The sequence below is a fragment of the Grampus griseus genome, assembly GCF_964374135.1.
Source record: "Grampus griseus genome assembly, chromosome: 8".
In the NCBI taxonomy this organism is placed as follows: domain Eukaryota; kingdom Metazoa; phylum Chordata; class Mammalia; order Artiodactyla; family Delphinidae; genus Grampus; species Grampus griseus.
Window position 1 is genome coordinate 20,794,895 of NC_139002.1, and position 26,156 is coordinate 20,821,050.

The following is a 26,156-nucleotide window of genomic DNA, read 5'->3' on the forward strand; positions in this document are numbered from 1 at the left end:
CATAAAATAACGAACATTTAGAAATAGATTCAACATTGAAAGACCTAAATTTCAGGGAACAGCTCCACATATTACAATTCCAAGTATTTATCAAAACACATCAATTCAGTAGAAAGTCTAGAATTGTGATGTTTCTAATTCAATTTTATTATCCTGAATATCAACACCATCCACCCCCCACAAAGAAAGGCAAATCGTAACAAAATGGAAAAAACAAATTTAGGTTGATAAGGTAGCAAACAACCTAAATAATTTTTTTCTCTCCGATAGGATTTTAGGGCTTTCTTATTTTACACGAGACAACACTGGGGTGGAAAAACACAGAACACTTTTTTTGTACACATTTAACATTTTTCACTTTATCCAAGTAGAACTAACCACTTCGTTTTGGTCATCATCTTTTATCACTCCAAACTGTTCACCAGCGTATCTCTCCCCTCTTCTTTTCAGATAGAACCTGGTGATAAATGGACTTTGGCACATATCTCACTAGGAAACATAGTTTACATATGCACACTTAATTCCATAGTTACTTGATATAGCTTTTCAAAGTTATTTAAGTAATAAATCCTGGTAATTAAGTTCACTTGCAAGTAACCACCAGTTAATTTTGGAGGAAAAATTCTACTTTCACAACTTTACTCTGTTAAATTCTATAAGCATATTCTTTTATTTGGAGGTAATTATAGAATTCTGCTCTCAGAATGACACATTTCAATTGTTTAAACAGATACCCACACAAATTCTCACTTATACCAAGTAGCTGGCTCATATTTATATCTTCATCTCAAGAGGGGAAAACAACCATTTCTGAATTCATAGAAAAATAAACAAAGAACAGCTGGTGGAACAGTTCTAAGAAAATGTTGACTTTTAAAATTTCACTTATTTTCCTTGAAGTTCTCTATGCTTCCCATCCATGATAAACTGAGATTATGTAACAGAAAATTTTAAATTAGGTTTATGTTCCAAAATCAAGCTTCAATTCAAACCGTTTCTCCAAGAGAACTAATTTTCCCGACTTCTTCTCTTTTTCTCAAATCTAAACAAAACATTTGAGGTAATTAAATTTCAAAACCTCAAGATCTCATCAAGGTTACTTTTATGTGCCTGTCTCGATAGGGAACCACAATTCTACCTCTACATTTCCCAGTGGAAGTCCTTATGACCAAAGGGCTAAGCCACATGCCCCCTGACTAGGAGTATACAGCTTAAAATTTGGTATTGATTAAATGTGCACAATATTTGGATGTAATTGGCATTTTAAAAAATTCAGTAATGCCCATTACAAATAACTTATCTGGACAGACTCAAAAGTAACTGGTCAACCTTAAAATAAAAAGAGAACCACCGTTTAATAACATATTTATATCTTGGTAAGAATGAACCAGTGTGACCTGGGAAAGTCTAGAAATTCTTGGGTTAATTATAACAACATGGTGATAGGTTTTTCAAGGAACTTTCTAAACTCAGCAAGCCACTGGGCTCCAACTGCTCCATCCACAACCCGATGATCGCAACTGAGTGTAACAGACATCATGCTAGCCACATCAAATCTAGAAAAAGATAAAAACATTATTAGGAATTCTGAAAGCAATCACTAGATTTTAGCTAGTAACCAGCCCAAATGACAACACCTAACTTATAATCCCAACCAGGTAACATTATTTTCCACCTATTCTTCATGGGCTGTACACCTCTAGCTCAAATTAACAGTTTGAAGAAACAGACCAAACAGCCATCTAGAGGATACAGGTCCGCAAACAACAGCCCTCAGACCAAATCCCACAGGTTTACTGGAATACATTTATGTATTGCCTATGCCTGCTTTTACACCACAATGGCAGAGTATTTGCAATAGCCACCGTATGACCCAGAAAGCATAAAATAATTTACTAACTGGCTCTTTAAGAAAAAAGTATGCTGACCCCTGACCTAGAGTAAACAAGACTTCCCATCTCAAACAGTAAAACAAGAAGAGTTGTTGACTGAAGCTCCAATATGCCATGGCAATAATTATAAAAACTGAGACTCAAAAACAGGTATATTAAAAAAAAAAAAAACAGGTATATTGTAATGAAAGTGAGTTTACAACTCCCTCTCCATTTTGGCACTTACCCTTTTTCATTATCTGCTGGAACCAGTCTATCCTCTGAAGCACCAATTGCCAAAATACATGCTTGAGGTGGGTTAATAATAGCAGAAAAGTTCTTAATTCCAAACATTCCTAAATTTGAGATCGTAAAAGTGCCACCCTAAAGAAAAAAAGATTAAAAACAGATCATGGTAACTGCTTGTCAACATAAATTAGAAAAAAATGACAAATGTTTTGTGAAAAGACCTTAAGATAATATTTTACTTTAAGGACTCTCAGCAACATGGATTGGACCTAGAGATTATCATACCAAGTGAAGTAAGTTAGAGAAAGACAAATACCATATGATATCACTTATATGCGGAATCTAAAATATGACACAAATGAACTTCTCTACGAAACATAAGCAAGACTCACAGACAGGGAGAACATACTTGTGGTTGTCAAGTGGGGAGAGAGGGTGGGGGAGGGATGGATTGGGAGTTTGGGATTAGTAGATGCAAACTATTATATATAGAATGGATAAACAACAAGGTCCTACTGTATAGCACAGGGAACTATATTCAATATCCTGTGATAAACCATAATGGAAAAGGATATGAAAAAGAATGTATATACATGTATAACTGAATCACTCTGCTGTACAGTAGAAATTCACACAACACTGTAAATCAACTATACTTCAATAAAATGAATTTTAAAAAAGGATTCAACTACCATAAAAAAGAAAAGGAAAATGGTAAATATATGAGGGGATGGATAATTAGCTTGTCATGATCACTTCACAGTGTATACATATATCAAAACATCAAGTTGTACACCTTAACTATTACAATTCCTATTTGCTAATTATACATAAATAAAGCCGAAAGGAAAAAAGGAATGAATGGAATACACTTTACTGAAAACATACAACTATAGCAATATGAACGAAAGTCAGTTGCGTGGCTTTTGCACACTACTTGAAAATGTGTTATTTTCAGCTTTTGATAGGTTACTCAATTTTTCTTTATTTTCAAGACCTTGTGTCAGTGAGAACACAAGGCAGAATCAAAAGGCAGAAAATGCAATAGAAACATAATACCAAATTTTAAAATAACATAATTCATTAAAATAACATAATAACATTCAGAAGATAAATAATTATTACCTTACCTGGAACTCATGTGGTTGTAGTTTACCCTCTCGTGCTTTGGTTGCTAAAGAAACAACATCATTAGCAATGGTTTCCAGTCCTTTTATGTGTGCGTTAAATACAATAGGTGTGATGAGTCCTGCAGGGGTACTGACTGCAACACTGATATCAACAACGTGATTTCTATTTAAAAAGAAAAAGAAAAGTAAACCTCAATAATCATCAACAATGTTTAATTAAGAGTTTGTTTTAGGTTACCCAAGAATAGTGGTATTTACTTCAGTTTGTGCTACTTTTCAGCCAGGGAGAGCTCTTTCCTGGTTTTTAAATTTTGCTGTGGCCTCCCTTAGACCTGCACTTTTAAAAAATGAATGAGAGATATGTCAGTAGGTTGGTTTCACACGTACTCACTAACTACCCCTCATCTTCCTTGACTAACACCATGGGTACAGGTGGGGAAAAAAAGGTTCAGCATCGGTGAGAATTAAAAAGAACTCCTTAGATTTTGAAACGAAATGGACTGGCTGGAGCTGAGTCTGCAAGCAGAACTTGAGCAGATGAACGAAAGAGTGAAGGGAGAGGACTCCATGGCGGGAGAAACAGAAGTACTCATGTGGTAGGGTGGTGGTGTTGTCTCAAAACATAAAAGTAGGATTCTTAATCCTTTCTACGCCATGGGGCACATTTGCATTTGGGTCCCTTCTCAGAATATATATATTTTTTAAACACAGAAAACAAAATACACAAATTACCAGAAAAACTTTCCCCAAAACAAACTATATTGAAATTCAGTTATCAAACTATTCAAAAAACAAAATTGTGATATATGCACTTCTGTATTAACTCAATAATCTTGCAGCAGGTCTAATTATGGCTATACTTTTGAAGTAGTGATAAGAAAAAAATATATTTTAAGATATCCGCAATAACTACAATGTGATACGAAAGTAACTTGATTTTTATTTGGTCATCAGCACAAGTACTATTAATACCTCTTTGATTTGTTCTTTATATTTATAATGGGAGGAAATGCTAAATTTCAGTTAAAGGTTAGTAGAAAAGAATGACTTTCCCCCCCCCAACCAAGTTCCCAAACTCCTGAATTGTATCAGAGTCTCCTTAGGGGTCGTCTATGTAAGGGCCCCTGCTAAAGTGATCTGCAATAAAGAAAAAGTTAACAAATGCTGGTGAGGATATGGAGAAAAGGGAACCCTTGTATACTGTTGGTGAGAATGTATCAACAAATTGGTGCAACCACTGTGGAAAAAGAGTATGGAAGTTCCTTAGAAAACTAAAAATAGAACTACTATATGATCCAGTAATTCCAATCCTGGGAATATATCTGGAAGAAATGAACATACTAATTAAAGACATGGAAGAAGGGACTTCCCTAGCAGTCCAGTGGTTAAGACTCCAAGCTTCCACTGCAGGGGGCTCAGGGTGGCTCCCTGGTTGGGGAAGATCCTGCATGCATGGCCAAAAAAGAAGACATGGAAGCAACCCAAGTACCCACACACACACATGAATATTACTCATCCATAAAAAAGAAAGAAATTCTGCTATCTGCAGCCATGTGGACAGACTTAGAGAATATTATGCTTAGTGAAATAAATCAAAAAAAGACAAATACTGTGTATCTTTTTTTTTTTTTTTTTTGCGTTACGCGGGCCTCTCACTGTTGTGGCCTCTCCCGTTGCAGAGCACAGGCTCCGGACATGCAGGCCCAGCAGCCATGGCTCACGGGCCCAGCCGCTCCGCGGTATGTGGGATCCTCCCGGACCGGGGCACGAACCCATGTCCCCTGCATCGGCAGGCAGACTCTCAACCACTGCGCCACCAGGGAAGCCCAATACTGTGTATCTTATATGCGGAATGTAAAAAATAATACAAATGGATGCACATGCAAAACAGAAACAAACTCACAGATACAACACAGAAAACAAACTAGTGGTTACCAAAGGACAGAGGGAAGGGGGGAGTGACAAATTAGGGGTATGGCATTAACAGATACAAACTACCATGTATAAAACAGATAATCAACAAAGATATATTGTATAGCACAGGGAATTATAGCCATTATCTTGTAATAACTTATAATGGAGTATAATCTGCAAAAATACTGAATCACTATGCCATACACCTAAAACTAATATAATATTGTAAATCAACTATACTTCAATTAAAAAAAAAAAAAAGAAAAAGTTAAAACTTCACATGAAGGAAGAACTCCAGCTCTTTGGAGATTATGGGGACCATACCCCCCAGTGTGCCCAAGCTCGCCAGAGGCAGCAGGCTTTTATCACTTGCAAACACAGGGACCTGCTCTAATAATACAGTGTGTGACACTTAGCAACTACCGTAGCTGGGCTCTGGCCAAGGTATCAGACAGCAAACACTTCTTTCTTAATTAAATTACCTTGTCATTACAATATTATTTTTTCAATAATCTTCCTCCTAAGACAGTAGGGATGGTGTTTCCTATCTTGTTCACCACTAAATCCAGCAAACAGTATATGTTCAATAAATATTTGTTGAATAGCTGGACGAACAAATTGAAGGGCATTTGGTAAGGATTAATAAATAATTTATAGAACTTGCCCTGCAATGTCCATCCTTTCATCTACGTAGTGTTTCCTTCAGATATTCCTAAAAGATTAAACATAAATTTACCCTATGACCCAGTAATTCCACTCCAAGGAGTCTACCCAAGAGAAGTGAAAACATATGTCAACACAAAGAACTGTCCTCAAATGTTCATAACCATGCTCTAAAAGATATGTCTATGTCTTAATCCCAGAATCTACTAATGTGACCTTATTTAGTAAAAAGGTCTTCGCAGATGTAATTAAGTTCTTGAGATGAGACCACCCTAGATTATCTGGGTGGGCCCTAAATCCAATGCCAAGTGTCCTTGTAAGAGACAGAAGAGAAGACATAGACACATGAAGGCCATGTGAAGTTGGAGCTGTGCAGCCACAAGCCAAGGTATGCCTGGAGCCGCCAGAACTGGAGAATGCAAGCAAGAGTCCACCCGAGAGCCTGTGGAGGGAGCACAGTCCTGCCGACACCTTGATTGCACACTTCTGACCTTCAGAACTAGGAGAGAATAAATTTTTGTTAAGCCACAAATTTTGTGGTAATTTGTCATGGCAGCCCCAGAAAGCTAATATAGTCTCTAAAAATATAGTAAGACCCTCAGATGTTCTCTAAGAGTGGGGTGACCAAGGAAAAAATTAGAATCAGTAAACCATTTTTCAGTCCTGTGAAACACGTTTAGAGTTCTCTTGGGGAGTTTCAGAAAGATTTCATGATGAGTAAGTTAAAAATTAGCCCCTCTTAGGCAATCATTAAAATCAGGTCAGTATTCATGGTATACTATACTTCCTTAGTCATAAACAATTTTTCATAGTCATAAAGATATTAACACTGAATACTGATTTGTCCAAAATTTGTGCTACAATCAATTTGGTAGGATGATGGGTTGTGTGTGTGTGTGTGTTTGTAGAGAGGGTAGAACAAAGCTAAATCTTAACCTTCTTTAATAGGACGTCAGTTGATAAAGTAAATGAAATGAAAAATTGATGAAAGGCAACAGAAAAATGTTTAGAAATAGGAAAGTAAATACCAAAAGAAATAACAATTTAAAGGCTGTGTTTGCCTCTTGGGAGTGGACCTCAGATTAAAGGTTGAGCAGGTCACCATAGCCATGAATTAATATTCTAATGTACATACTATTATAGTAAAAAATTTTAAATTAATAATATAAAAGCATCTACATAGTAGAAAAAACCTAGGCTGAGTCAGAATCCTGGTTCCAATCACAGTTCTGCTACCTACTAACATATTAACTCAGCGAGTGACTCAACTTACTGAGCCTCAGTTTCTTCATCTAGAAAATGTGTAAAACCACCTAACTCATAACGTGGTCATAAGGATTAAATGAGACAACATGTGAAAGACACCAAGAGCACCATGCCAGTCACATGCTACCATAATATTAACAAATACTGTTTTTTTGGTTTTGTTTTCAATTTTGCCCCCACTAAAGTTTAGCAGAACTCATTGGTGAACAAAACCATTTCAATCCTGCTTTGTGAGAGTCATTATCAACTTAATTATACATATTTGTACACTTATCTCCCTTTTCTGAACTCAAAGAACCTGTAGTCTTTACTAACTAAATTTGGCATTATCTCAGAAATAGCTTTATGTTGTTTTCAAATTGTCTTGCCTGTGGAAGCCATCTCCCCTCCATCTTCTGCTTCTCCTTACTCCCTATACTCCTAGTTATACGTGAGACAGCCCACAAAACACTGCTGATGGATATATATGAATATATATATACCTTCCCCAGAAGTGTTATACTTACTGTCTTATAACTGTGTCCAGCCAAGAAGAATTTGCTTCAGGAACTTTTAAACATGCCAAAGCTGAAGCTTTTATAATGAAGTCATTGACAGAAATTTTGCTTCTCCCTTCTAACATCTGCAAAGACAAGGAACCATAGTAGTTTCTTAAATTCTCTTCTCAAAGACTGAAACCATATAATCTTGAGAAGGTGGGAGGGGGTGGATATACCTATGTCCTGAGGTGGAAAGGATGAAAAGAAACCAAAAGTTGGTTTTCTTCATCTATTTTAATGTAGACCATTACACCTGTACGTTTCCTGCTAAGCACTGCTTTAGCTGCATCCCATAAGTTACTAAGTAACTAAACACTAAGTAGGTGCTTGGTACTAACTATAAACACAAAGTAAACATACTATTTCCTACCAGAAGAGACTCAAGTAGTCTCATAGGATCATAGTGACTATGTTAGGCTAAAATGGATCCATAGCAAAGTCGACTTTAATCATAAACTTTAATCAAGGGTTAGAAAATGAAAATTCTCCAGGATACTCTCTGTCAGTTAAAATTAAGATGACATCCATTTTTCCATTATCAATTGGCGTTTGTAACAAAATACAATATATGAGCAAAAATGTAAATATTCAGTGAGGGAAAACAAGATTTTTAGAATTTATGAAGGTAGAATTTCCAGACCTTTTACCTTATTAAGTTCTTTCCGTACCAATAAAACTTCTCCCATATTTACATCAACAGAAAGGTAATAATGAGGTATGGTTTGCTTAGATTGCATTAACCGCTGTGCAATAACCTAAAATCAAAGAGATTCAAAAATCAATTATCTTGAGTGGAAATGAGACCTCATCTCATTCAGGGCTCTGTTTGCCCCTTTACCTTGCTCCCTGGTAATGCTTACCTCAAGCATTATTAGAACTGGAAGATGGAGGACTGCACCATAACTTAGCCCCTTCCAATAGTATTTAATCAGAACACAGTGTTTGTGTATCCCAAGAATTCTATTGGCCAAATCAAACACCTATTAAATGAATCATCTAAGGTTCCCAATTTTAAAAAAGTCTCTTCTTAGTGTTTCAAACTGTGGATGCAACTGAACAATCAGAGTAAAGATGTCCCCAACAGCTTTGGGTCGAAAAGTTATGGTAATACTCTTACTCGGCGAATGTTGCTGATTGGGATATCTGTGAAGACACCTGTAGGAACCGGCGCCACTCCTGGACTCGGGGGAGACACAGCAGCTGCTGGAGTCTAGAAGGAGGTAAAAAAGTTCTTAGTCTTAGCATAAGCAACTGTGAACAACTGTTAGTGACTCTTTTACAGATGGCAAAGTGAAAATTAAATGGTTTATAGGAAAACAGCTATTTCTATCCCAAGGGAGCAAAAGGGACTCCGATTTGGACTGTGCTTGTTTAAGAGTTTTGTTTCTAATTTTCATACTTAGAATTGGGTAATCATGTTTTAAATGTTTCTATGACTAGTTTATATCAAAATAATTTTGTTTTCACAAAACTTTCTTCAAGAAAAGCAATCAAAGCATTCCTAAATTGAAAAGATTAAGAGATAAATACAAAGAAAGTAATGTATTTTCCTGAATACTGTTAAGAAAAAACAATGACAGGGGCTTCCCTGGTGGCACAGTGGTTAAGAATCCTCCTGTCAATGCAGGGGACACGGGTTCGAGCCCTGGTCTAGGAAGATCCCACATGCCGTGGAGCAACTAAGCCTGTGCGCCACAACTACTGAGCCTGTGCTCTAGAGCCCGTGAGCCACAAATACTGAGCCCACGAGCCACAACTACTGAAGCCCGCACGCCTAGAGCCCGTGCTCCACAGCAAGAGAAGCCCATGCACTGCAACGAAGAGTAGTCCCTGCTCACAACAACTAGAGAAACGCCACACGCAGCAACAAAAACCCAACGCAACCAAAAATAAATAAATAAATTTATTTTAAAAAAAGAAAGACAAATCTTTTATTTTAAAGCAAACATCTAAATAACTAAATCATTTTCCTTACTTATAGTTGATTATTTTAGCACCTTTACTGATCAAACGGAGTTGGCTCTGTGGATTTAATCCCCCTGTGAACTAATTAACTACATAAAACTCAAACACTAGCCAACCAACTTGCAAGCATGCTTTAAAAAATAGGGCCTGGGGCTTCCCTGGTGGCGCAGTGGTTGAGAGTCCACCTGCTGATGCGGGGGACACGGGTTCGTGCCCCTGTCTGGGAAGATACCACATGCCGCGGAGCGGCTAGGCTCGTGAGCCATGGCCGCTGAGCCTGCGCGTCCGGATCCTGTGCTCCGCAATGGGAGAGGCCACAACAGTGAGAGGCTCGCGTACCGCCAAAAAAAAAAAAAAAAAAAAAAAAAAATTAAAAAATAGGGCCTGAATAAGATGATAAGTTAGGAAAAATTTAGTATCACTACTCAAAAAAGAACAAAAACAACTTGGAGTGGATTTCAATGTGGTATATCATCTTTGCTTTTGTGTATGAATAACAGCACATTCATATGTACTTATTACTAGCCAGTGAAATTAGACAAAAGAAACACAGTTCTGATTAAGCTATTTCACTCATAAATAATGTATGCAAGGGTCTAACAGGCTGGACAAAGCACTCTGCAGGGACAAACTGCAACCAAAATTTAGGAAGCGAAATATAACTCACAGGAGCAGTTTTAGTAGGCACAAAGGAGTCGACGTCCTTCTTGATGATTCTGCCGTCTGGTCCCGTCCCTGGAAGAGACACAGGAATACCACACACATGCCAGCGTACCGCTAATTCCTCAAGGAGATCAGCACTGTGATCCTGAAGTGCAAGTTCCTAAAGGTTCTCTAACAAAGACCCTCTAAAGGGGCCACTGCCTTAATCATGCCCCTTAAACTTTTCCCTAAAAATAACACCTTTTGTTGCCCTCCTCTCCGTTAGCTCCAAAACACCCTTTTTGAAATCCTGGAATATATCTCATTTGGGTTCTACATTCATTTGCTCATAAACAATTCCCTTGCTACAGAGTCGACAGATATGATAACAATTATTTTGGACAAATCAGGCAAGTCAACTGTTTTTACCCTGACATAGCATGAATAACTCTCAAATGCAATGATCTCATCTTTAGAACCATTCGTTCTATATGTGGTCTCCATTATTCACAGCTTTCTCACAGTAGCCAAGGCGCTATATTGGCTTGTGTTAGAGATTATGAAGGAAAAAGGTGCCATGTTACACATGAAGAAAGATCTTCAAAGTTCCCTCAACAGGCTTAATTTTACTTTCATTCAATTTCTTTCCTCCTCCCATCCACAACCTCTTAGGTTTAACATTACACCTAAGTAGATAATCCTGAACCTTAATTCTAAGGAGATTCAGAATTTAGTTATTAAAATACCTTTTACACTGGCCCACTTCTAGAAAATATTTGGTCAAATTGATTCATCTTCCCCCAAGGCAGACTTTTAAAAGGATTCTCGTTGTGTGCAGTTCGTCCCAACTCCTTTCCTTCATTATGAAAACTGAGTTGGCTAGGATTGTGTTTATCCTCACCAGGAGCTCTAGAACAGAGGCAGCAGTATGCCTATTAGATTCCCTTCCTTATAAAAGACAGAAACCATAACCTCCCCTTACAATCAAGGCTGATCTGGACACTGCAGCCCCTCAAGATGAGGAAACTGCAGTACCACCTGCCTTATACTAAGTTTCATCCACCTATAAGAATTTCCTATTAGGAGTTAGCTGAAATCTTTGAAATTGTTTTGTCTCTCTCCCTAAGAAGGCACAACAGACCATCATAAAGCAATATGGTATAAAGGGAAGAACACTAGACTAGGAGTGAAAAACGTAGGGTTGTTGTCAAACATAAACTAGACAGATGACTGTGGTCACTTAATCTTATCTGGTCTTTAGTCTCATCTGTAGGACAGATTATCATACCAGCCCCTACTCATGGGAATGCTGTGAGGATAAAATGGGACAGTGATGTGAAAATGCTCTGCATCAAAGAAATATAAACCATAATATGGGTAGCTCTGAGACAAATCAAACTCTGAATATCAGGGTTTAGGCTTTCAGAACAGTTTCTCCCCAAATGATTACATTTTGGTCAAATTTGGTAAGCAATCTGTCCCTGGGGGAAAGGGGTAGGGGTGGGACTGGAGATTGAGTTCAATAACCAATGGCCAATGATACAATCAACGATGCCTATAAAAATAATAATTGACCCCTATAAAAATAAAACTCTTGAACAACAAGATTTGGAGAGCTTCTGGGTTGGTGAACACATTAATGTGCCGGGGGCGGGGGGGTGCTCCCAGAGAGGCACAGAAGCTCAGCACCAACCTCCACTCCCCATACTTTGTCTCATGCATCTCTTCTATTTGACTGTTCTGAGTTGTATCCTTTATAATAAACAGGCAATAGTAAATAATGTGCTTTCCTGAGTTCTGTGAGTCATTCTAGTGAATTATCAAACCCGAGGAGGGGGTCTTGGGAATTCCTGGTTTATAGCCAGTGTGTCAGAAGTATGGGTGATCCTCAGGACTGGCATCTCAAGTGGGGGCAGACTTGTGGGACTGAGCCTTTAAACCTGTGGCGTCTCGGAACTTCCCTGGTGGCGCAGCAGTTAAGAATCCGCCTGCCAATGCAGGGGACACGGGTTCGAGCCCTGGTCCAGGAAGATCCCACATGCCATGGAGCAACTAAGCCTGTGCGCCACAACTACTGAGCCTGCGCTCTACAGCCCGCGAGCCACAACTACTGAAGCCCACGTGCCTAGAGTCTGTGCTCTGCAACAAGAGAAGCCGCCGCAATGAGAAGCCCGCACACCACAACGAAGAGTAACCCCCGCTCGCCACAACTAGGGAAAGCCTGTACGCAGCAACGAAGACCCAACGCGGCCAAAAATAAATAATTTAAAACAAAAACAAAAACGTGTGGAGTCTGATGCTAACTCTGCAGAGTGTCAGAATAGGATTGAATTGTTGGATGCTCATGTGGTGTAGAGAACTGATTGCTGGTGTGGAAAGAAAATTACATTTAGTATCAGAGGTGGTGTCATAAAACACCAACCACTGATCCTCTCAGCTCACTTATTTCAGGCCACTTACTCCCCCTAATGCAAAATTTCTTCCACTCCACTAATTCCTCTGCTCTCATCATGTTGTCAAGCCTCCTGTCTTCACTTCCTCCTTACCCAGCCTACACTCTATGGATCACTGTTATAATCACTCCCTGGTCAAACTCTAAAACATATGCCTTCTCAGTGCCAGCACCAGAGTAGCTTAATATTGCTGGGGGGAAAAGTACACACCTAGCTGAATGACTGTACTATAAATTCAGAGGCACAAAACTAAAATAGACACACAAAACTATCCAGAAATTAAATTGTTTCCCTTGAATTCACTTTCCCTGTCTCTGAGAACACTATTTCACAATCTCTCTAATCTCAGACCTTCCCACACTAACTCTCCAGCAGATCCCCTCACCTTATACTTTTTTAATTTTTTTGGCTGCGTGTGGGATCTCAGTTCCCTAACCCGGACTGAACCCAGGCCACAGCAGTGAAAGCACCGAATCCTAACCGCCAGACCACCAGGGAACTACCCCCTCCCTTTATATGTTACTGATCAAATAGCAGGAACCAGAGAGGTACTCTCCTCATGTGCTACCAACAAACCTATAAACCTACCCCATATTCTCCTCTCTCCTATAAAAGTAGACAAACTGTCCTAATTCCTACCCCAAACCAATCCCATCCCCTCTTACATTCTCAAAAACTTTGTACCTTGCCAAATTATTCTGCTCTTTCTCCTTTTCTACATCACCAATTTATCCCTTTCTATTAGACCACTGGTTCTCAGCCAGGGCAATTTTGCCCCCAAGGGGGCATCTGGCAATGTTTGAAAATATTTTTGGTTGTCCCAAGTGGGGTATGCTACTACCATGTAGCAGGTAAAAGCCAAGGATGTTGCTAAACATGCTACAATGCACAGGACACCAGCTGCCACCCTGCCAACAAAGAATTACCTGGTCAAAAATGTCAACAGTGCCACAGCTGAGAAACTCTACACTAGACCTGTTCTACTATCACTCATTTTCAAAAGCTCTCTCTTGAGCCCAAATGCTCCCAAAAGCTACATTTCTATTTCTATGCCTTCCTTCACAGCAAATGTTCTTGAATAAGTTGTCCACAATGTTATCTCCACTTCTTCATCCACTTTTCATTTTTCAAGCTGTCCAGACCAGCGTCCACTGCGCATTTCTTTTGAAGTTGCTGTTGTCGAGTCCCCATATCCAATCCCTGACTAAGTTCTGTTGATTCTATGGCAGAAGTGCATGTTGAAGCTGTCCATTTCTTTTCATTTCTACTCTCACCACCCTTGTGTAAGCCACCATCATCAGCTCCAGCAACAGCATCTTAACAGGTGCCTTGGCTTTCATTTAATCCATTTGCACAGAGCAGCCAAAATGATCTTTTAAAAATATAAATCATTTTATGCCACTTCCTCATATTAATCTTTCAATGGCTTCCTACTGTACTTTAAATAAAATTCAAATACTATCATAACCTGTAAAATCCTTTATGTTCTCACCCCCGAGTTTCTTTCTGACCTCATCTCCTACCACTAGATCATTTGCTCACTATGCTCCATTAACACTGGCCTCCTTTCTGTTCCTCAAACATGCCAAGCTCTTTCCACTTCAAGCTGGTCTTTGCCCAAAAATGGTTTTCCTCCAGTTTTTCACATGGTTGGCTCATAGCTGACTCATCTTTCAGGTCAGATCAAATGTCATCTCATCAAAAAGACCACCTCCAACCACCCCGTCCAAAAGCAGTCATGACTACACCTATATTCACCCTGTTACTCACTAGTATATCACTTGGTTTATTTCTTTCTTAGCATTCAAATCATCTTATTTAATAAGTTATTATCATCATAGCTAATGCTATCATCATAGCTAATGCTTTCTATGTACGGGCACTGTTTATTAACTTATTTAATCCCAACAAGCTATAAGTTATTATTTTTATATACAAATGAAGAAACTGAGACACAAAAGGTAACACACCTAGTGTTCGACAGAGCTGGGTTTTAAATCCAAGCACTCCAGCTCCAAAGCCAATACTCTTAACTACTATGCTATAACTCCCTGTCCATTTAATTCTTTATTGTTGGTAATACGAGCATCTGAAACTGGAATCTTGTCTGTCTTATGAACAAGTGTTGGAAACATAAACAATACTCAATGAATATTTGTCTAAATAAATGAATCACTTAACTCTAACTGCATGATAAGAATATTGAGATTTTTCCACTCAAATCTCTCCTAAGGCAGTCAATATTGCTAAATATCTAATAAATGGTCCTTGTTTACTTGTCTAAATTCTTCAGATATAATAATTAACCTAGTCCCTCCTCCCCTTAAAATGTATTCCAATTTAAATTGCTGTCCCTGATTCTAATCACATGTACATAAAGAATGGCAATACACTAGTGAAATAATATTAAGGTGAAAAAAGGGTCTTCCAATATTACAAGAATCCTCTGAAGTAAAACAGCGATAACATTCTATTCTTGTGCCTTTGGGGATTGGCTTGCTTTCTAACCATAAAAACAACAGATTGCAGACAGATGATAACCACTGATGAGTGCTCATAGCTGGACAATAAAAAAATGGGAAATGATAATTCTTACTTCAATAAATGTTATGCAAATTAAATCTGGTAATTAAAAGACTAGCACATAGTATCAGCCATCAAACCATGTTCCAGGAATAGTAATTTCCCCCCTTTTCCAAAGTATATTAATTACCTTACATTAAATTTTAGCTTAAAACATTTAAATGCCAGCCAATAATAGTAATAATGTGAACAAAACTAATATGTACTGAGTACTTATTACATTCTAGATACTGTTCTAAGCACTTCACCTGTTTTAATGTAAACTATTATCTAGTTTTACAGATGGAAAAACAGATGGATTAAAGTAATTCATCAAAAGACATATTACACAGAAAATGATAAAGCCAGGATTAAACCCTAGATGGTCTGATTCAAGACCCCATGCTCTTATCACTAAGCTACACTATCTCTCTGGGGAGGAAAAGATAGGTAAGACATTTTCCTTTGCCCTCAAGGGGCATTAGTTCAGTTTTGTATGAACTTTATTATTTTAAGTCACTTCAAATCACCCCAACTTCATGTTTTGTTCTGTGTATTACTACATTCAATCAGCCTGGCACTAATACATATTTCTTATTATACAATCAAGTACCATAACCCAACTCTGCTGAACAAACACATCATACTTTCACCAACAATTAAGCAGTTCCCGTTAACAGGGAAGGAAAAAAAGATATAAATTATATAGGTAGATCTTAGACAGACTAAACAAAGCACAGTAAATTTTCCTACTCTGTGGTGGCACCAAAGGAGATATTTCCCTCCCTCATCCTCCCCCCGACTATCGCAGATAAGATGACTATATACAGTTGTACCCTCTGGTCCTAAGGAAGAAACTCTACTAAATTTTAGTAAAACCCCACTCCATAGAAACAGACTTACCTTTTACTTGTGTAAGGTCAATCCCTTTCTCTGTTGCCAGCTTCTTTGCGAGAGGGCTAACAAACAACCTTCCCTTTGGTCCAGCAGGAGTAGCTGGGCGGGTGGCTGAAGGTGTAGGGGCTACAGGTTGGGGAGTTGGAGGAACAGGGGCTGCCTTTTGAAAAAAGTTACAGATTGTTAATTCACCACTGCAAAGATTGGTCTGAAAGATTTAAGAGTTTATAGTTTATTTAGTCAAACCTATTTTAATTAAATAACTTTCATCTTTTTTTCCAAATATCAAATGCACATTTTTCCTGCTTAACCAACATAATACAGCAATATGAATAGAATAACATTATTTTATGTCAAAGACAGAACAAAGTCAAATTCTCTAACTCCATGATTAACAAAGAGAGGCATGGAATTTAATTTTGGTAACCAGTATATAACATCCTTATAGCCTTTCTTCACTTTAATCACTTGTCCCTTCTTTATTCTCATTCTCTTATATCACCTACATGGCTTTTGTTTTTACTTAACCTAATTCCAAAATAATAAATTATTCTGGAAGGTTCCATGTTGAAACACATTAAAAAATAAAACACTACAACTACTTGCCAGCTCCCCATATATGTACGGCAGTCAGAAATCAAGTTTTCTCTGACAGAACTGTGTACCTCATCTAAACTCACATGATTCTACACCTGCAGAAGCTTCATTATAGCGTTACTGATGCCTGGAATTCATACAAGTTCATGTTACAGGTATATAGTATACAGTGCATAGAGACAGACTAAATTCTATGCAAAATAAGCCATTTACGTGAAGGTTCCAATGTATTACAAATATAAGCTTGACCTGCTATATGTTAATACCAAGAGGATTGACAATGACAAAAACTACAAATTCTACAGAAAATGGGTGACAAAGCATTACCTTCCATGTATGTATGTATGTATGTATATATACATATATATATATATGTGTATATATATATATATCTACACCTAAAGCAGAAAAAGAACATGTCACCTCAGCTTTGTTCTCAGCAGTACTCAAGACACCAGGAAAAAAAAAAAGCTATACAAATCAAACTATTGACCATTATGTGAATGGTGCAGTGCCACACCCTGTGTAGGTCTCCACAAATGTTAACTATCTCCTTCCTTATTCATAGAATCTTAGAGCTGGTAGGAACCTAGAATATCATCTACTTTAATCCCTTAATTTAGAGATGAATAAGGTTTAAGTGTTCCCTCAATTCTAGAAGCATACCTACCGGGGATGGGGTAGGTGGTGGTGCTGGTGGTTTTAAATCAGTTACTTCAGTTGGCCGATAGTCAGCAAATGCTGGTATATCTGCCTCTTTTTCTACAATGATACAGAGTGGGGTTCCTAGAGGGACGTCTCTTGTACCTTCAGGGATCAGGATTTTTGCTAGGTAACCTTCTTCCTGTACTTCAAAACCTTAAATAGAAAGAAAAAACCATTATGGAACTTAAAGGACTCCACTATTCTACCAAACTCAAAGCACAGTTTTAAGTAAAAAGTTCTTCTTCAAAGTAGCTATATAACCTTTTGCAAGCTATTTAGCCTCTCTGTGTCTCAGCCTCTTTACCTACAAAATGGGAATGACAATAGTACCTACCTCACGGGGATATTACAAAAATTAAGTGAACATTTTCCAAGTATTTAGAAACAGTACCTGGCACAAAGTAAATACTAAATAAATATCTGTTAAATAAAACTATAAGAGATTACACAGGGGTTAGTTCTGAACGTTTTCTTTAAAACATCCCCAGGGGCAGCCCCTTGCAGACCCACAAGACTCCAAGATGGCATCAGTTGTACTGCTAAAGATCAGAACCACATGGTTAAATTAAAAGACCTACTATAGTTGATAGTGACATGGGATTACACCCCTAAAAGCATCTTTGGAACTTTTTGAGAGGTCATGCTTGGTATTACACCAACTATTTCATTATGAAGAAATACAGCATAACTAGAGATTCTGTGGTGTTGACTTTATTCAGTTACTGCTTTTCTTTTCTTTTTCTGGCCACACGCCTTGCGGGATCTTAGTTCCCCCACCAGGGATTGAACTCAGGCCCTCGGGAGTGAAGCATGGAGTCCTAACCACTGGACCGCCAGGGAATTCCCAGCTATGCTCTTCTTACAAGGAACTCAAATATGAAGAGTTCCGAAAGTAAAACTAAAAGAACCCATTGGAGAGGACAACTTTGCCTTCCAGATCTTGGCTTTCTGTGGCGTTGTGCCTCTCCCTGACAAACACATCTTTGATGAATCCTTCCATATCCCAGTTGAGAATTAATATACAAGACATGTATAAAAAAAAAAGACTCCAAGACCACAATAGAGTTTAAAGAGTTTGACCAAGGTAATACTTCTCTAGTGACCAGAGTCTTTAGAATACTAGTCTCTACAGCAACATTGGTATTCAAGTTAAAATGCAAAGCAGATCTATTTTTGCCAGGGTTTTTTTGTTTGTTTCTCTCTTTTCAACAAACAGAATCCTTTCTTCTAATAAAATCTTATGGGAGGAACCGCAATATGCAGAAAGATAAAAAGGAGGTGTCCTGGTGGAAGTGGGGCAGCGGGCACGGAACAGTAGAGTGCTGCTCCTTAAGTTCTCCTTTGCCTCAACGTGCCATCAAGGGTTTGAATAACAAAATCTGAAAACAACCACTACAGAGGACGCCCAGAATCTCCTACTGCATCTCTGAGAACTGGACAGGAAATACATTTATCTACAAATATCTAGGGCTTCTCTGGTGTCGCAGTGGTTGAGAGTCCGCCTGCCGATGCAGGGGACACGGGTTCATGCCCCGGTCTGGGAAGATCCCACATGCCACAGAGCGGCTGGGCCCGTGAGCCATGGCTGCTGAGTCTGCGCGTGCGGAGCCTGTGCTCCGCAACTGGAGAGGCCACAACAGCGAGAGGCCCGCGTACCGCAAAAAAAAAAAAAAGAGAATACAAATATCTATACATGGTATGACAAATATGATTATCTATATGGGTTTGGTTCTAAGCATAAAAATAAATCAGAGAGGGAATAAAAGGAAATGTGATATGATATCTGAACAGGTAATACATACATTCCATCACTCATTCTCAAACTATGAAAACAATCTAAGCCCTGCTTTCAAGTCTTCCCTCAAAGTCATCTGAAATTTTTTGGTATTTTCCTGCCTTTGATGTTATTTTCTCCTGTTTCTTCTTTTTCCCCCTTGCCCAGTTTAGACAATGATAAGGCTAATAAATAAGCAAACTCTGGCCTAAAAATAATCCCTAAGCTGACATATCCTTGATCCAATGAGACTACAGTATGGTACTGACAAATCCAACTATGCACACTTTTGTTATGAAATATTCTGTTCCAGGAAATGAATCCCAAGAATTAAAATTTTTCATGTTATCACTCACTCATTATAGGATAGGACGGCAATCCTCTTCCCTCATTGGAAAACTCAGTGCCTCAACCATTAAGAGCTGAAGAAATCTCACCTATAGTGGCCTTGTCAGTCTCTATCTCTGCCAATAAATCTCCTTCACTTAGCTTCTCACCCACTTTTTTTTCCCATCTCTGAACTGTGCCCATGGTCATGGTGGGAGAGAGGGCAGGAAGAAGCACCTGTAGAAACAAACACATTTTATTACTGTGTAATACTAGGAAGCTGTGGACACAGTGGAACTAAGGCCAGCGAACAGTTTTATGGAATGATAGTGACTGTGACCATCCAAATTCCCATGCCCCCACAGCAGTAAAAGCCCACTGCCTCAAGTGTCCCTACACGTGAATCTTTCAAATCTCAAGCTTTTATAGTACCAGCGATACTCTGACCCACCTTCGAAATACTTTTCCACCCTCCGAACGTAAAAACAATGGGCAGATGGGAAGGAGTTCTTACTAAAAATTAATTCCTCAATAAATATCTAAGCACAGAACATCTTTTTGTCTTTCTTAACACTTAGATTAAGCTACAGTTTTTCATTTTCACAGAATGACCTTAGTCCAGACTTTCCACTAAAATTTTACTGTGTGCTGTATTGGCATCTATCTCTTCACTCAGGGGAAACTGAAATTCTCCCAAACTTCCCAGATACTTTTTCAAGATAAAAAAAACTCTTATTAAGAACTGTTTGGGACTTCCCTGGCGGTCCAGTGGTTAAGATCCTGCACTCCCGATGCAGGGGCACGGGTTCGATCCCCTGGTCGGGAAACTAAGATCCCACATGTCACACGGTACAGCAAAAAAAAAATGAATGAATGAATGAACAAATGAACAAACTGCTCTTACAATAGTCACTTCCACCCCAGTAAAATCTAAACATCAGATTGGCTGATCTAAATTTAAAATTGCTTTCTTATTTATACAGCTTGTATGTCCACTGAATTTGGATGCTTACTCATTATGGGTTTTCTTTGCTATCTTTTAGGTTTTTTTTGTTTTGTTTTGTTTTGTTTTTTTGCGGCACGCAGGCCTCTCACCACTGTGGCCTCTCCCGTTGCGGAGCACAGGCTCCGGATGCGCAGGCTCAGCGGCCATGACTCACAGGCCCAGCCGCTCCGCAGCATGTGGGATCTTCCCAGACCGGGGCACGAACCTGAGTCCCCTGCATCAGCAGGCAGACTCTCAACCACTGCACCACCAGCGAAGCCCTCTAATTAACAACAGGATTATGCTGAGAGAAAAATCATTTCAATTGATGATGTCTCAGGAAGGTGAGGGGGGGAGTAAAACAAAACTTAGAACTCTAATTAGAAAATTTTTAAAATGCTTTTCTTGGTCAGAATTACCTATCTTATCTATCTACCTACCTACCTACCAACACCGGGACTTAGTTGTGGCACTCGGGACCTTCGTAGCTGCGTGCAGGATCTTCATTACAACCTGCAGAATCTTTTTTTAGTTCCCTGACCAGAGATCGAACCCGGGCCCCCTGCATTGGGAGCGTAGAGTCTTAACCACTGGACCACTAGGGAAGTCCCTCATCTTCATCTACTTCTTAAAAATTAGTGGATCCAATAATCTCTATACTGTATCTTAAAGGATAATTAAGACAGAACCCTAAAACGTTCACAAAAAGCCAAAGACATAAATTATAGAGAAATGTACTGTCTTGTGTAGTGAGACAGAATTTGCAGAACAGGATGAGATAAATGCGTGAACTGACCACCAGGCAAAACTTTATAATGAGTGAATGTTAATAAAAGACCATGGAGGACTTCCCTGGTGGCGCAGTGGTTAAGAATCCGCCTGCCAATGCAGGAGACACGGGTTCGAGCCCTGGTCTGGGAAGATCCCACATGCCGCGAAGCAACTAAGCCCGTGCGCCACAACTACTGAGTCTGTGCGCTAGACCCCCGCGAGCCACAACTACTGAGTCCATGTGCCACAACTACTGAAGCCCACGCACTCCAGGGCCCGCAACAAGAGAAGCCAACACAATGAGAAACCTGCACACCTCAACGAAGAGTAGCCTCCCCTCGCCGCAACTAGAGAAAGCCCGTGCACAGCAACAAAGACCCAATGCAGCCATAAATAAATAAATAAATAAATTTATAGGAAAAAAAAAAAGACCATGGAATAGAACATGATGTCCAAAGGAGAAAATTATTCCTATACAAAAATTTCTACAAATAAACTAAGTGAAGGAAAGTTCTAGTCTTAATCCTTTAGAAAAAGTGCAGCTGGCTTTTATCCATTTCCAGTATCTGAAACACAAATATAGATGGGATAATCTTAATATCTAATAAACTAATTAGCTTCTTATAAACTGATTTAGTTAATAGAATCAACAGTGACTATATTTACCACCTTCAGCTTTGTTGCAATGTTATTATATATGTCTATTTGACACTTATTCTTTATTTTAGTTCAGTCTTTTATTAATACTACTGGACTACTTCACTTACTCTTAGAAAATAGAATACCACATGTCAAGGAAAAACACCAATTGGGAACTTTCATTCAACAGACAGTACTTGGGGCCTACTAAAAACTCTTGTTTATACAGGGAGTAGTATAAGTACAAATCATCCTCAAAATCTAACAAGATGTTCTTGAATGAGAAGTACCAAACATTATCCTATCTGCTACACTGAGGCTGTGAAAGGTTAAAAGAACTAGCCAAGTTCACACACCTGGAAATAACCACCAGGAATAAAAGTTGTCAATTTGCATGTTTAAACCTCTATTTACTTTCAAATGACAAAAACTAGCCATATTTAATGCCAGTTCCCAGGATGTGAGAGCCACCTATGAAAAATAATAAATGAATAATAAATTTTCTAGAGCAAACACCCAGAGGCTGAGCCTCACCTGCATGTGAGGAGGATATGAGCTACCAGGAGCCTGAGCGGGAGGCGCAGGTGACGGAGCAGTGGCAGCAGGGGTTGGTGCTGGGGCTGCTTGTGGGGTAGGTGCTGCTGAAGAGTCCAGTGTATAATTTTTAAAGGCCTCAATATCTTCAGGTCTAAGGAAGAGAAAGAATGCATAAGTATAAGGGGGTTATAAAGTGGATTCAGTAGTCTTAGAAGCCTTTAACTAACTTCTCAATTCTGGGTTAAAATACTCCACTTGAGCATCTAAGTTCCACAGATTGCCATGGTACTACTCACTTTTCAACTGTGATACAGATGATTGCTCCAATTGGAACATCTCTGGTACCTTCAGCAACAAGTATCTTTGCCATGTAACACTCCTCCAGGCTCTCAAATCCAACAGTAGCTTTATCAGTTTCAACCTTTTAACACAAAAGCAGGAGCTTAGACTTCTGCTGCCAGTATGAAGTTTATTAGCTTGTGTCTAAAATCATACAGTTCAAAGTGCAGTAAGTCAGAAAGAAAAAGAAAAATACCACACGCTATCACTTATATGTGGAATCTAAAATATGACACAGATGAACTTATCTACAGAACGGAAATGGACTCACAGACACAGAGAACAGACTTGTGGTTATGGGGCGGGAGGGGAATGGAGTGGGAGTTCGGGGTTAGCAGATGCAAACTATTACATAGAATGGATAACAACAAGGTCCAACAAGGGAACTTTATTCAGTTTCCCGTGACAAACCATAATGGAAAAGAATATTTTTTAAAAATGTATATATATGTATAACGGAATCATTTTGCTGTACAGCAGAAGTTAACACAACATTGTAAATCAACTATACTTCAATTTAAAAAAAATCATACAGTTCAACAGTCACAAGAAAATAAAGCCTCTATCACAGGTTTGAAAGAATTACTATTAAAAATATCTTAGCTAAAAATCAGTTTGGCTAGCTGCTGCTAACTTATTTAGCTAACCAACCTTCTCTAATATCAAGTTGTAAAAAACATCTAAAAGTTTCTTAAGCAAAAGGGATAACTACTCACTCAGGAAGTTAATGCTCAGTTTAGCTAAGCCGGTCCCTTCTAACTCATTTCCATATTTTAAAACAACTTACCTCTGCAATTAATTCACCCTCACTGATTTTTTCCCCTTCCTTTTTCTCCCAGCGGGCTATGGTGCCTGCCTGCATTGTGGGGGAAAGAGAGGGCAATGGAACCTGGAGAAGACAAAGGAGAAATACAAAATTTACAAAGAGCTACCTAACTCTCATTCTGGTTTAACGCTTCACTCAAGTCACTACAATTTAACACAAAGAGTTTGAGTCCCAACACACAGTGGGCACTGGGGATATAAAGGGGGTTCCTGCCACCAGAAGCTCTCCACCAGAAGGACAGGCTTCCCGCTCCACAGGCCTGCGTGGGTCTCACAGCTTGTACTCAGCAGACGTTCCACATACCGCCCCAGGCTTGGCGCTCTTCAATGGAATAGGTCAGGAGAAGGAAGCTCAAGAGCTACAGCAAAGCTGGGTAATGGAGAAGGGACACTGACACGCAGTATACTTGGAGGGGAATGGAGGATCACTGACTGAGGCCTCTGAGGAAGGATCCCATGAAGGACAACGGGGTCCCGCGAAGGACAGGTATGGGGCTCACCTTCTGATGCGGGGGGAGACTATACCAGCGGCGCCCAGGAGGTCCCCAAAGCTGCAGCAAGACGCGATTCCGCGGTGTGGCCCAGGAGCTGGGGCTCCAGCCGCAGAGTGCCCGGAGCCTGCCATACCCTGTGGTCCTGCTGCAGCAACGAGCCGGAGCCGAGCCAGCCTGCGGGGTCACGCACCGAGCTCCCGGCTCCTCCCGCAAGGCCGTCCACCGAGCCCCAAATCCTGCCCTTGGGGCTGCATTCTGGGCCTGTCGCGCACAGACGCGCCACATACTGCCGCTGACCCCCACACCCCAAAGCCAGCGCCGTCTCCGAAGTGACCTCTCCAAGAGCAGCGCGTCGTTGCCGTCAGCCGCACCGCGCGGCCGCAAGTTGTCGTAAAACGGGCTCCAAAGATTCGCCTTACACCCTCCGTGGACCAGAAACGTGTAGAACGTACGGTCTTTCTCCCGGGTGTCGGGAAGAGGGTGGCCCAGGGCGGGTACTGTGGAGCCACGAGTGGCAGGGGCGTTCCAGCGGAGCTTCCGCACGCCGAGTCTGGAAGAATTAGACGTGGAGAGGAGTGGCAGGTGGTGGGCTCGCAGTGGTGGCCGCATCTCAGAGGAGGACTTCACCTAAGCGCTGTGTAGGGCACGGCCGAAAGGGAGGGGCCTAAAAAGGTGGCGAGAGCGGGGCTGATACAGGCAGAGTGGTCAGAGGTGGGCTGAGGGGCGTGGCCCCGTTTTGAGTAAAGAATGGGAAGGGTCTCGAGGACCGGCCGGGCGCGGAGAGCCTGCGGCCGAGGGGCGGGTCTAGGCGCTCCGGCAGAGAACTGCCAGAGGGCGCGTCACTGTGCTCGCCGGATGCGCTCGCAGCCTCAACGGACCCAACCGCCACCAGGTTTGGGGCTTCGCTCCGCGCAGGCTGTACTGGGTTACAAAGATTTAATTTCAGGTTTGTAGCCCAACAGGAAACCGGGGTGAACAGGTTTTCCAGCCAAATGATGTGAAGGGCAGCCGAATGGAAGATATATTCCCACATTCTAGAGTACTGTAGCAGGATTAAGCATATTCTATGTATGAAGCTACAAGTTTACAAAACAGATTTCTGTTTCTAATTTGCCATGTAATCCCGTCTACCTACATTTGTTAGGTACCCTTCTGTGTAGGGTTATCCTATAATTAGAAAATGTCTCATTTCTCAGCTGAGAGTGACATTAAACTAGAAGGAAGCACGTGTTATATTTATATCCCTAAATCCGCAGTGTACATCAAGAACACAAGAAGTAAGAAAAACCAACATTTGAAAACATGTTCACCTTTGCTGGTAATTAAACATTTGGAAAAATAAGGCAGCCAGAAGGCACTATATCATACCTACTTAAATTGGAAACTTTAAAAAGTCTAACATCTCAGTACTAATGAGATTGAAGAGAAGGAGATGCATTCGTCGGGAGGTTGTTTTTAGAGATGGTAGGATAGTAAGGAAAAAGAACCAGGGAAAAAATGTTTGCACATTTCCCCAAAATCCTATTCTAGTATCCTTAAGGCATCCAAAATAAGGTTAAAAAAAAAGTTTTAATATCTTCATGACAGAAAAAGAATTGGAAAAACGTTAACTATCCAAAAATGAGGAAAAGATTAAGCAGGCACGGCTGTCTGGCAGAATAATATGCAGGGAGTACAACTGAGAAACAAAATTCCCAGATTAAATGGAAAGGCACATTTGAAATACTGAGAGTAGAGAGACTTCCCTGGCGGTCCAGTGGTTAAGACTCTGCATTTTCACTGCAGGCGGCGCAGGTTCAATCCCTGGTTAGGGAACTAAGATCCTGCATGCCCCACGGTGTGGCCAAAACATTAATAAAATAAAATAAAAATAGGAGTAGAGCAATTATATTGTTACCATAATGTAAAACTACTTATGAGTAACAACTGGAAGAAGCAACGTAAGAATAATTGTGATTAGTGAAAGGGCTTATACTGTAACTGTAAATTATTATAAAAATGTTAACGATTTT

At 39.8% G+C, this 26,156-nt stretch overlaps 1 protein-coding gene across 1 annotated transcript; it reads right to left on the reverse strand.

Moving 5' to 3' along the window:
- Positions 1–129: 129 nt before the first annotated feature.
- Positions 130–24,472, reverse strand: DLAT (dihydrolipoamide S-acetyltransferase). Its single transcript, XM_082661176.1, has 14 exons — positions 24,151–24,472; positions 23,613–23,714; positions 22,783–22,907; positions 22,484–22,637; positions 19,665–19,791; positions 17,419–17,606; positions 16,158–16,311; positions 10,265–10,332; positions 8,750–8,842; positions 8,280–8,387; positions 7,600–7,715; positions 3,251–3,413; positions 2,119–2,255; positions 130–1,556 (listed from the first exon to the last, which is right to left on the reverse strand). The coding sequence occupies exons 1-14, from the start codon at positions 24,427–24,429 to the stop codon at positions 1,427–1,429; spliced, it is 1,944 nt and encodes a 647-aa protein (XP_082517302.1). The 5' UTR covers positions 24,430–24,472; the 3' UTR covers positions 130–1,426.
- Between the last annotated feature and the right edge of the window lie 1,684 nt (positions 24,473–26,156).